Genomic DNA, 12645 nt, shown 5'->3' with positions numbered 1-12645 from the left:
ACCCTCACTGTCTGTGTGTGTGTGTGTGTGTGCGTGTATTTGTGTATGAAAGAGTTATAATACACAATTAAATGATACTGAGCAAACACAAACACACACACCCTCACACACACACACACATATATATATATCTATATATTATGAAAAAAAGAAAAAAACAACATACATATGTACAGTGACACACACATACACACCTGTGACTAACATTATATGTTGATATACGAGAACACATGCACACACACACACACACATACACACACACAGTGACACACACACACATACACACCTGTGACCGACATACACACACACAGACACAAACACACACACTATATAAACATCAGCACACATGCACACACACACACACACACCCTCCTGACGCGTGAAAGCACAGCCACCCACCAACCTGTGACTGGCGTTGCCCTGAGCGACCAGCTGGTGAAGAGGGGTGCTGTTCATCATGTCCCGGACGTTCACACTGGCACCGCTGTCCAGCAGGAACTGAACCACCTCCACATGGTAACCCCTGGCCGCCAGGTGCAGCATGGTCTCCTTGGACCCCAGCACAGGGTGGTCCAGCAGCCTCATTCCCTGCTTCTGGCACACAGCCGCTGATGACTGCCTGCCTGCCGGTTCAACGCTGCTGCTCTTCTTGCCGGACACTGAGCCTTCTTCCACGTTTGTTTCCACTGCACCATGGCAATGACAGTTACGGTGGGATTCTGGTACGCTGAATTCTTCGTTGGAGAGGTCTGAAATTGGTTTCTGACATTGTTCATGTGGTTTCTGAAATTGTTCACATGGTTTCTGAAATTCTGGAACACAGAAATCTTTGTCTGCGAGGTCTGATTGTGGTTTCTGACAGTGTTCATGGGGTTTCTGAAATTCCGGAACTCTGAAATCTTTGTCTGCGAGGTCTGATTGTGGTTCCTGACAGTGTTCATGGGGTTTCTGAAATTCTGGAACTCTGAAATCTTTGTCTGGGAGGTCTGATTGTGGTTTCTGCAATTGTTCAGACTCAAAACACTCATCCTCCTCCATCTGCAAGAGCAGCTTCAGAATTCTGACACTGCCTACCGACGCTGCCAAATGGAGCGGAGTCAAGCCAAGCCCGTCTCGAAGAGTCAGGAACTTGCTGAAGTTGGAGCAGCACGAAAGCAACCCTTTCAGCAGGTCACAGTTCCTCCTCACAACAGCGATGTGAACAATCGTTCGCAGCTGTCCGTCCACTGCAAACACGTTGCAGTCTGGGTGCCTGCACAGGGTTAAGACGACCTCCGTCATGCTGAGACTTGCGGCAATGCTGATGATGGGCGAGTGGTGCTGCTCTACTCTTTTGCTGGCTCTGACCTGACAGCCAGACTGCAGCAGTGCCAAGGCAATGTCTGGTCTGTTGAAGCGCACGGCTCTGTGGAGGGGCGGGGGGCAGCCTGGGGGGCTGGAGTTCGGGCTCTTCCCGTCTTTCAGCAGTTGTTCTATGTCGCTCACCTTCACCTTTCTGTTGATGGCTACAAATACCGGGTAGCGATCTCGTCGGGAGCTCATCCTTTTCTTCTGGTCTTTTTTTTTTTCTCTCCCCCTTGTTTTTGCTTATTGTTTTTGTTGTTGTTGTCCTTTTTTTTTATTATTATTTTTTATTTTTTAGAGCACAAGATCTCCTTGTACTTGTGTTGGTGTCATTGCTGCTGTCAGTGTTAATACTACTGATCAAATCTCTTTGTGTGTGTGTGTGTGTGTGTGTGTGTGTGTGTGTGTGTGTGTGGAGTGTGTGTAATAAAGATCTTTCTATGTTTCTTTTACTGTAATTTGAATGGGTTTAATGAATTATCCTATATTTCTCACAAATAAAAATGAATGTTCTGTATTATTTCTTCTTATAATTAATTTTTGGATGTATTCCTCATACATCTAGTCCTTCGTTTTTTGTGGCATGAGTCTCCTTGTTGATCTGAAGGGGAAAAAAAACAAACCAACACACACATTAAAATTAAAACTCATGGTATTCAGCAACATCAAACAAATATTCCTGATCCAGCTATAAAAAAAAACATATAGTCCATTAAGTCTGTAAAGCTAAATAATCCTGCACTAATATCAGTGCAATGTATTTGGTGTTCTATGGAAGATATTACAAAACAAGAGAGGCAAGGCCTTCAAGACTCACTTGTGATAAATTAAGTCCCCTTGCATTAATTACAGAGTAATTTCCATTTTTTACTATCTGCACCAAAACGTTTGCAAAATAAATAAAAATTCCATGCTTAGCAAAAGAAGTTCCCGTTTGAACAAAAAATGATAATAATGACCGCTCTTGTTGTGTCAGAATATGAGATCAAAGTGCCAAGATTAGAGAATACAAAAAATATAACAGTAAATGCAGTTTGCATATAATTAGGCTTCTTTTTTATTTTTTTGTGCCCATCCCAGAGGTGCAATATTGTTTTAAACAAGATGACTGGAAAGAACTGAATTTTTCCTATTTTTATGCCAAATTTGGTGTCAACTGACAAAGTATTTGCAGAGAAAATGTCAATGTTAAAGTTTACCATGGACACACAGACACACGGACACACACACACACACACAGACAACCGAACACCGGGTTAAAACATAGACTCACTTTGTTTACACAAGTGAGTCAAAACCAACCGACTCATCAATGAATGAATTACAATGGGTCATTCAACATACCATTTTCAAGTCTCAGAAGGTAAAAATATATCATCATATGACACAAAATCAAGTTGCATTAATGACATAAAAGTGAAAAGAAGCTGATTGAAAAGCAATATTATAACATACTGTATCATTGTATGTAACAGTATAATCTTATCATTGACAAAGACTGCTGCACATTGATGCAGAAACACGTGTCCAGGCTGAATCAAACAAACTTACAAAGGCACTGTTTCACAAAATTGTACTAATTCTAACATACTCAATGAAGCTCATACAGAAAACTGAAAGTGGAATAGGAAGCCCAGAGTGGCATGAGGCAATGAGCAACTTTCAGATTAAAAAACTTACATGGTCATACTGCCTGGGACATGCAGGTGTTAAGGGATATGAGCGAGCTGACAGACTTGCTGGTAACAACGAGCAGCCTACATCTAGGAAAATCCTCAGAAAAGTCAAACAATACCAAAAAGAACAGGTACAAGGCCATCACACCATCGACTGCCTCAAAGAAATAAAGGCAGAGAGAGGGAGCGGTCGCAAGTCTGGCATGAAAGGTAGAATCAAATGAAATTGGCATAATTTCCAAACCAACATTGCGCAAATTTCTTCAAAATGGAACACAGTCTCTGTGGGCTTTTTCAAATACAATAGACTGAGCGACACCCTAGACGCCATGTTCCTGGTATCAGAGATCTTTTCTCACCCCTCTTGCAGCCAATCAGTGGCAACCTGTGTGTGTGTGTGTGTGTGTGTGTGTGTGTGTGTGCATGCGCAAGTGTGTAAGAATACGCATATTGCAGGAGAGCTCTGTGCAGGTGTGTGTGTGTGTGTGTGTGTGTGTGTGTGTGTGTGTTTGTGTGTAGAGGATGAGGTATGTGTGTGTACACGTCTGTACTGTGGGAGCAACAGAATACTGGAACGTGTGGGTGTGCATATATATATTTGTATATGTGTGTGTAGGGGTGTGGGGGTGAGGGGTGGGCGATATGGGTGCGCATATGTGTGTGTGCTTGTATAAGTGTGTGTGTGTGTGTGTGTGTGTGTGCCGTGGAAGCTGCAATATGTAGCCTAGGAATGAGTGTGTGGAGGACAGGGGGTTGGGGGGGAGGGGGGACGGGGGAGCAGGGTAATTTTGTAGATGGTGTGTGTGTGTGTGTGTGTGTGTGTGTGTGTGTGTGTGTGTGTGTGTGTGTGTGTGTGTGTGTGTGTGTGTGAGGGCTCGTGTACGTTTATGTGTATTTGTTTGTGCCTTCATATCTGTGAAACTGCATATCTGTTATGCATGTGTGTGTGTATGTGTGAATGTGTGTCTGCATGTTTTACATTTATTTGCTTATTCATCATCATTATTGTCTTTTTAACTTATTTTTATTTATTATTTATTACTATCATTATTATTATTATTTTCTTTTTTTTTTCTTTTTCCCCCCTCAAGGCCTGACTAAGCGCTTTGGGTTACACTGCTGGTCAGGCATCTGCTTGGCAGATGTGGTGTTGGGTATATCACTATATGGATTTGTCCGAACGCAGGGACGCCTCCTTGAGCTACTGATACTGATATACTAATCAACCTTGCAGTCTCCTCTGCACTGTTGACATAACAGTTTGTTTATGGTGAAGAAAGCCAGAAAACGAGGCTGGATACTCACAACAACAACAAGCTAAACATCACATTCTAACTTATAAGTTAAAAATGGCAATAAATAGATAAATAAATAAAACCAGAATGTGGAAGCAAGTTCCATACTCTGACAATAACAACACGTACATGGTGAATAAATGGCCATGGTATACATATAAAGTGAAACCTGGTGATTTACTGTGTTAAGCCTTCGTTTAGAATATAATTTAGTATGTTTTCTGATTACCTTTTTTGCTTCTGAGCATGTTCAGCAGAGGGACTGAGTTACTCAGTTTCTGACTCTCGTGTGAGAAAGTACAGCATGACCCCCATGAAAGTAGCAAAACAGTATGGTGACTGTTCTGTTTTCAGTCACACAGACAGACACAGACATATATACACAAGCAAGAAACCAGAAAATGCACTAAAAGACAAACCTTCACAACAAAAAGAGTTGGTGACCAAACGATGGAAGTTTCGATTTGTTGCCAAACATTGTGAACGACAATATACCGGAACTGTACGAAGTGAGTTAAAATCTCCGAAATCAAATGGCTAAAATCCAATTTTGCTATATTCGTTTCAAACCGAGCTGGTATTGCTGCTGAAGAATTTACAAAAGCTAGCTGAAAATCCTAAAACACACCGGGACATATCGGACCGAGAAATTATACACGTTTGTTTTTAGAAATTGCTGAACAAACACAGTAATTAGTACTTATGGGGTGTTGAATAATTCCGGCAGTAAAGAACACTACGTAGGCTGTGGTATTGATCATAAATCAGCAAAGATTAGATCTTCTTCTTCTTCTTCTTCTTCCTTGGCAGCGACCACAATCAGCTAGTTGATTATTCTGTTACTTATGCAAGGGGTCCACACTCGCAGATAAAAAAAAAAAAAAAAAAGAAGAAAAAAAAGACAAGGATCAACAGTATAAACCGGGAAAAAACAGTCCCAAAGTATGTGGCCTTTCAGGCCCTGCTCTCATGGTGACCTCAGTTTCGGTACCCCTCCACTTCCGTACTTGGGGTGAGTCCTGTCAATGTCTTCAGTGTCGGCAGATTCAGGGGGGGGCTGTTGTTGGAGGGACGTGGTGCATAGCGGTCCGCTCCACTCTGGGAGGGACGCTCACTCAATCTGGCTCCGCGACTAAGCCATTATTGTCGTTAGTGGGGGGCTTAGTAGGTGGTATCCTAAGTACGTTAAATCAGAACGGGCACCACTGAACACCACCGAAGTGACTCAGCAGCAGTGCAGGGTCTCCTCTGGGGTGTGGCCTCCTTACGACCTACCATCGATAGTTCCCTGCGGACTGTCGGCGCTGGGAGTGTGACGGACAAACCCGGGTGTGGCTGTGTTTAGGGGTCTCGGAATGAGCGGCGTGGGAGTAATGTCTATGAAACGGTGCAGATGATGGGCAGCAAAGGAGATCAAAGTAAATGAAATAAACGAACATTATAGAATTTGCTGGTAGGTGTACAGCTTGACATTATGATATTAAACTTTGGCCGCTTGGATTGTAATAGCAGAGTATTGCCAAACTGTAGTGGTGAGTTGTGGCGATCTCTGCGGGGATCATATTCATTAATTCTATTACGTTCTCCAGAGGAAAATGTGTTGAATATCTTCCTTTACCATTGTTTTTCCTGAGTATTGAAGTGATTCGAATCAGCAGAGGTGAACCAGGCTGAAGCTGCAGTAGACTTTGGCACAGGTAAGACTGAGAAAAGGCAGTGGCTCACTCCAGGTCTGGAATAGGGTACAAGGATTTGCATGGATTTCTCGTCAGGGAGATAGGATAATGCATAGATGTCTTGGGAAAAGTTACGTTTTTGCAGAAGGGTTAGGCCTAATGAGGGGGTAGAATAGGACTTGGGTGGAAAAGGTTACTGGAGGTGTAGAGTAGGACCTGGGGAGAGCGTTACCAGGGGAGTAGAGTAGGACATGGGGAGACGGTTACTAGGGGAGTAGAGTAGGACCTGGGGAGAGGGTTACTAGGTGAGTAGAGTAGGACCTGGGGAGAGTGTTACTAGGTGAGTAGAGTAGGACCTGGGGAGAGGGTTACTAGGGGAGCAGAGTAGGACTTGGGGAGAGGGTTACTAGGGGAGCAGAGTAGGACCTGGGGAGAGGGTTACTAGGGGAGTAGAGTAGGACATGGGGAGAGGGTTACTAGGGGAGTAGAGTAGGACCTGGGGAGAGGGTTACTGGGGGAGTAGAGTAGGACCTGGGGAGAGGGTTACTAGGGGAGTAGAGTAGGACACGGGGAGAGGGTTACTAGAGGAGTAGAGTAGGACCTGGAGAGAGGGTTACTAGGGGAGCAGAGTAGGACTCGGGGAGAGGGTTACTAGGGAAGTAGAGTAGGACCTGGGGAGAGGGTTACTAGGGGAGTAGAGTAGGACACGGGGAGAGGGTTACTAGGTGAGTAGAGTAGGACATGGAGAGAGTGTTACTAGAGGAGTAGAGTAGGACCTGGGGAGAGGGTTACTAGGGGAGTAGAGTAGGACCTGGGGAGAGGGTTACTAGGGGAGTAGAGTAGGACATGGGGAGAGGGTTACTAGGGGAGTAGAGTAGGACATGGGGAGAGGGTTACTAGGGGAGTAGAGTAGGACATGGGGAGAGGGTTACTAGGGGAGTAGAGTAGGACATGGGGAGAGGGTTACTAGGGGAGTAGAGTAGGACACGGGGAGAGGGTTACTAGGATAGTAGAGTAGGACCTCGGTGGGAGGAGAGGGTTACTAGGGGAGTAGAGTAGGACCTGGGGAGAGGGCTACTAGGGGAGTAGAGTAGGACCTGGGGAGAGGGTTACTAGGGGAGTAGAGTAGGACACGGGGAGAGGGTTACTAGGATAGTAGAGTAGGACCTCGGTGGGAGGAGAGGGTTACTAGGGGAGTAGAGTAGGACCTGGGGAGAGGGTTACTAGGGGAGTAGAGTAGGACATGGGGAGAGGGCTACTAGGGGAGTAGAGTAGGACATGGGGAGAGGGTTACTAGGGGAGTAGAGTAGGACCTGGGGAGAGGGTTACTAGGGGAGTAGAGTAGGACATGGGGAGAGGGCTACTAGGGGTGTAGAGTAGGACCTGGGGAGAGGGTTACTAGGGGAGTAGAGTAGGACATGGGGAGAGGGTTACTGGGGGAGTAGAGTAGGACCTGGGGATAGGGTTACTATGGGAGTTGAGTAGGACCTGGGGAGAGGGTTACCAGAGTAGGACATGGGGAGAGGGTTACTGGAGGAGTAGAGTAGGACCTGGGGAGAGGGTTACTAGGGGAGTAGAGTAGGACATGGGGAGAGGGTTACTATGGGAGTTGAGTAGGACCTGGGGAGAGGGTTACCAGAGTAGGACATGGGGAGAGGGTTACTAGGGGAGTAGAGTAGGACCTGGGGAGAGGGTTACTAGGGGAGTAGCGTAGGACATGGGGAGAGGGTTACTAGGAGAGTAGAGTAGGACATGGGGAGAGGGTTACTAGGGGAGTAGAGCAGGACCTGGGGAGAGAGTTACTGGGGGAGTAGAGTAGGACCTGGGGAGAGAGTTACTGGGGGAGTAGAGTAGGACCTGGGTGAGATGATTACTGTGGGAGTGGAGCAGGACCTCAGTTGGAGGAGAGGGTTACTTGGGAAGGGGGGCGGGGGGGAGTTACTAGAGGGAGTTGGGTAGGGCTGACGTGGGGGAGATGTTTACTGGAGGGAGTAGAGTAGGAACGGGGTGGACGGGGTGTGGGTGTGTGAGGGGGAGAGGTGGGGGGAGAGCAGGACTGATGTGGAGGAGAGGGTTACTGGGGGAGTAGAATAGGACCTGTGGGAGAGGGTTACTGTGGGAGTAGAATAGCACCTGTGGGAGATGGTTACTGGGGGGTTGGGGGGAGGGGTGTTACTGGAGGGAGTAGGGTAGGACGTGGGGCAGATGTTTACTGGAGGGAGTAGAGTTGGAACGGTGGTGTGTGGGTGAGGGTTAGTGGAAGGAGTAGAGTAGGACGTGGGGTTTGTGGGTGAGGGTTAGCGGAAGGAGTAAAGTAGGACCGGGGGGTTCGGGGGGTAGAGCAGGACTGATGCTGGGGAGAGGGTTACTGCGGAGTAGAATAGGACCTGGGGGAGAGGAGGGTTGCTTCGGGAGTATAGTAGGACATTGGGGAGAGGGTTACTGCGGAGTAGAATAGACCCCGGGGGAAGAGGGTTACTGCGGAGTAGAATAGGACCTGCGGGAGAGGGGGGTTACAGCGGGAGTAGAGTAGGACATGGGGGAGAGGGTTACTGCGGAGTAGAATAGGACCTGCGGGAGAAGAGGGTTACAGCGGGAGTAGAGTAGGACATGGGGGAGAGGGTTACTGCGGAGTAGAATAGGACCTGCGGGAGAGGAGGGTTACAGCGGGAGTAGAGTAGGACATGGGGGAGAGGGTTACTGGGAGAGCAGGGGACATTGAGTATCTGTAGGAATAGTATCAGACTAGGTGAAAAGGGTTGCTGGAGGGAGTATAGTAGGACCTGCGGGGAGAGAGGTTTACAGGGGAGTAGATGAGGACATAGGAGTAGATGGTTACTGGGTAAACAGAGTAGGACCTGGGGGAGAGGGTTACTGGGGGAGTGGAGTAGGACCTGACCGGGGGGAGGAGGGGGGAGAGGGTTACTGAGGGAATAGAGTAGGACCTGGGGGAGAGTGTACTGGGGAGTAGAGTAGGACCTGGGGGGAGAGGGTTACCGGGGGAGTAGAGTAGGATGTAGGGGAGAGGGTTACCGGGGGAGTAGAGTCGGACGTAGGGGAGAGGGTTACCGGGGGAGTACAGTAGGACCTGGGGAGAGGGTTACCGGGGGGAAAAAAGTAGGACTTAGAGAAGGTTACTGGGGAGTTTAGTAGGACCTGGGGCAGATGGTTACTGAAGGAGCAGAGCAGGACTCGGGAGGTGGGGTTGGGGGATGGGGGAGTTACTAATGGAGATGAATAGGATTTGGGGCAGAGGATTACTAATGGATCAGAGTAGAACATGCGGGGAGAGGGTTACTGAGGGAGTAGAGTAGGACCTGGTGGGGGGGGGGGGGGTGTATGGGGGGTGTTACTGGGGGAATAAAGTATGGGGGGTGGGGGGGAGTAGAGTATGAACTGGGGGGAGAGTGTTCTTAAGTTGGGGGCGAGATGGGGGGTGAGGGCGGGGGTGGGGGGGTGGGGGGCATGAGTGATTAGGACAGGGAAGAGAGTTCCTAAGATGGGTGTGTGTGTTTGTGGGGGGGGGGGGGGGGGGGTGGGGGGTGCCACGAGTAGATTAGGACAGGGAAGAGGGTTCCTAGGAGAGGGTTGCCATGAGTAGATTAGGATAGGAGAGAGGGTTTCTAGGAGAGGGGGGGGGGGTGTCAAAAGTAGATTAGGACAGGGAAGAGGGTTCCTAGGTGTGTGTGTGTGTGTGGGTGCCATGAGTAGATTAGGACAGGGAAGAGGGTTCCTAGGTGAGGGGGGAGGGGGTGCCATGGTTCCTAGGTGTGTGTGTGTGTGGAGGGGGAGGTGCCATGAGTAGATCAGGACAGGGGAGAGGGTTCCTGGAGGGGGAGAGGTGGGGACCTTAATGATTAGGATAGGAGAGAGGGTTTCTATGGTGGGTCGGGTACCGTGAGTAGATTAGGACAGGGGAGAGGGTTACTGAGGGTAGGTAGTCCAATAGGATCAGGGGTGGTGGTGAGATTAACTGGGGGAAAGGGGTGTAAGAGGACATCGGGAGGCGTTACTTGGGAGTGTGCGAGTTCGGATCTGTGGGGTGAGCTACGTGTGCGGAAAACACCGATCCATAGTGAAGTCATTCAAACCTACACACCCCCACGACAACTCCGATCATCTTCCGATTCACGGCGGCTACTTGCTCCCCGTGTTAACTCCCTCAGTACGGCCAGTCCTCTCTTCTCCTCTACACAGACCCCTCGGATGTCCAGTGGGTGTCTGAATGACCCAACCTTTAGCTTCCGTCGTCAGAATTGTGGTATTCTTTGTCAACATTCACGTCTTCAGTATAAGAGCCTTCCGCTTGCAATATTTTGATGATGGTAACTGGGGTGAAACGCTGTTAACGTCGTCTCTTTCGCCGTTCGTATGGAAAGAGTTAAAACCCGATCCTTCGGTGATTCTTACTTTTTAAATTTTTTTTTATTCAGCTCCATATGTCTGGAACAGTTTACTTCACGAGCTTCGCCACTCTCCACTCATTTCAATCTTTTAAAACTGGTCTGAAAACACATCTTTTTGAAAACGCCGATGCACAGACCTTCCGTGTTTTTTCCAGTGACATTCAGTTATAACCCATGCAAACACACACACTCTCTCTCTCTCTCTCTCTCTCTCTCTCTGTGTGTGTGTAATTAAGTAATGTAACGCGTGGTCTTTGAATCTGTTTTGAATCTGTTTCATGCTTTTGTGCGTTGAATCATTTTTCTTCTTCTTCCTCTTGTAAGCTAGTGTGTGTGTGTGTGTGTGTGTGTGTGTGTGTGTGTGTGTAAGTTTATTTTAAAGCGCTTTGAGCTCCCTTTAAGGGACGAAAGCGCTCAACAAGTATTCATTATTGTTATTATTATTATTACTGACCAATATTAACACACCTGCATGTTCAGGGCAGTATAATTATCTATGTAAGCTTTTGCATGTGGATGTTGCGCATTGCCTCATGCCACTCAGTCCTGGGTCCCCCATCCCACTTTGAACTTTCTGTTGGAGGTTCAAAATGTCAATGAGAATTATGGCATGTTGATGTTGCTGGCATACGCATTGATGCAAGCTGCTGATGAAGGGGTGTCACGACGTCAATTTCCATTGATAAACTGAAGGTTACGAACTGTCAACTGTTCTCTCAGCTTTTTCAGGAAGAGGTGTTCACAACTGAGTCCAGAGAGACAGAGGCAGAGACAGAGACACACATACATAGGCAGAGGCACAGGGACACACACACACACACACACACACGCACGCGCGCGCGCACACACACACACACACGTACACACGCACACACGGGAATGTCAGACAAAAACAAAAGAAGATATGTCAGTAAGGCTTTATTACATTGGTTTTGTTGCTTTTTTTCTCTTCCAAAATAGATACACCAAGATCAACGTTCAGGTCTTAAAAGGACATGTACATTTCTTGTTTACTGGATTCTAAGTGGATTTCTTTGCATCCCTAAGGCGTGATAGATTTTTCTATATAAAATGGTTCAATACGCAGAACGTAAATAATAATAATAATCACCTCTATCGGAACAAAATGTCAGACTATCAAATCAAGGCAGAGAAGGAATAAGAATAGTTGAGATGGAAGACAAGCACAATCACAAGAACGCAAAGATGATGTAGACGAAGATGGACGACGACGACGACGACGACAACAACAACGACAAAGACGAAGAAGAAGAAGACGAGGAAAGGGAATGAAGAGGAACAGGTGGAGGTGGAGGAGGAAGAGGAGAAGGGGAAGGAGGAGGAGGGGAAGAAGGAGCAGGGGAAGGAGGAGGAAGAGAGAAAGAAAGAAAGGAAAGAAGGAAGGAAGGAGGAAAAAGAAGAAGAAGAGGAAGAAGAAGAAGGAGGAGGAGGAGAAGAAGAAGAAGGAAGAGGAGGAAGGAGGAGGAAGAGAGAAAGAAAGAAAGGAAGGAAGGAAGGAAGGAAGAAGAAGAAGAGGAAGAAGAAGAAGAAGGAGGAGAAGAAGAAGAAGGAGGATGAGAAGGAAGAGGAAGAGGTGGAGGAGGAAGAGAGAAACAAAGAAAGAAAGGAAGGAAGGAAGGAAGGAAGGAAGAAGAAGAAGAAAGAAAGAAACAAACAAAAACCAAACAGGAGGAAGAAGAGTAGGGGCGGAGGAGAAAAGGGAGAAGAAAGAAGAAGAGAAACGAAAGAAAAAAACAAACAAACAAAAAACAACAACAACAATGGCATCACCCACAGCAGCAGCACAGCAAAAACCGCATTGGAGAAGAGCAAACCACTGCAGTTTCCCATCTCACTTAAAGGCCAAGATGAAAACGAGTTCCCTGGATGAAATGTTGCCATCCAAAACGACAAAAAACCCACCACGACGATCACCACCACCACCAAAACCAACAGCAACATTGTTTGAACTTATTCTCGACTGCAAACAATTCTCAAACAAGAAAATGCATGCTTATATAATCAAATAACAGCCGGGTGGGGAAAATAATGCAACAAAGAAAGATGATTATCAGCAAACGATAAATTAGCAAGCCAACTAAAAGGGGGTGGGGTGGTGGGTGGGTTGGTGGTGGGGAGCTATCTTTATTGATTTAACCAATAAAATAATTCTTATATTGCAACGATTAAATCAGCTAACCAACTAAAGGGGGGGGGGGGGGTGGAGGGTTGGGGGGGCAAGGGGGTG

At 47.1% G+C, this 12645-nt stretch overlaps 1 protein-coding gene across 1 annotated transcript in view; it reads right to left on the bottom strand.

Moving 5' to 3' along the window:
* Positions 1-4803, bottom strand: part of LOC143286457 (uncharacterized) — a 14144-nt gene extending 9341 nt beyond the window's left edge. Inside the window, exons 1-2 of the mRNA XM_076594026.1 lie at positions 4735-4803; positions 404-1945 (exon numbers count right to left, since the gene is read on the bottom strand). Coding sequence (XP_076450141.1) covers positions 404-1542 — 1139 coding nt within the window. The 5' untranslated portion in view covers positions 1543-1945; positions 4735-4803. The remainder of the gene's footprint in view (positions 1-403; positions 1946-4734) is intronic.
* Positions 4804-12645: the final 7842 nt, after the last annotated feature.

This window comes from Babylonia areolata, chromosome 10 (assembly GCF_041734735.1).
Source record: "Babylonia areolata isolate BAREFJ2019XMU chromosome 10, ASM4173473v1, whole genome shotgun sequence".
NCBI classification, from domain to species: domain Eukaryota; kingdom Metazoa; phylum Mollusca; class Gastropoda; order Neogastropoda; family Buccinidae; genus Babylonia; species Babylonia areolata.
Note: the sequence above shows the minus strand (reverse complement) of the source record. Positions and strands in the feature narration are given on the sequence as shown.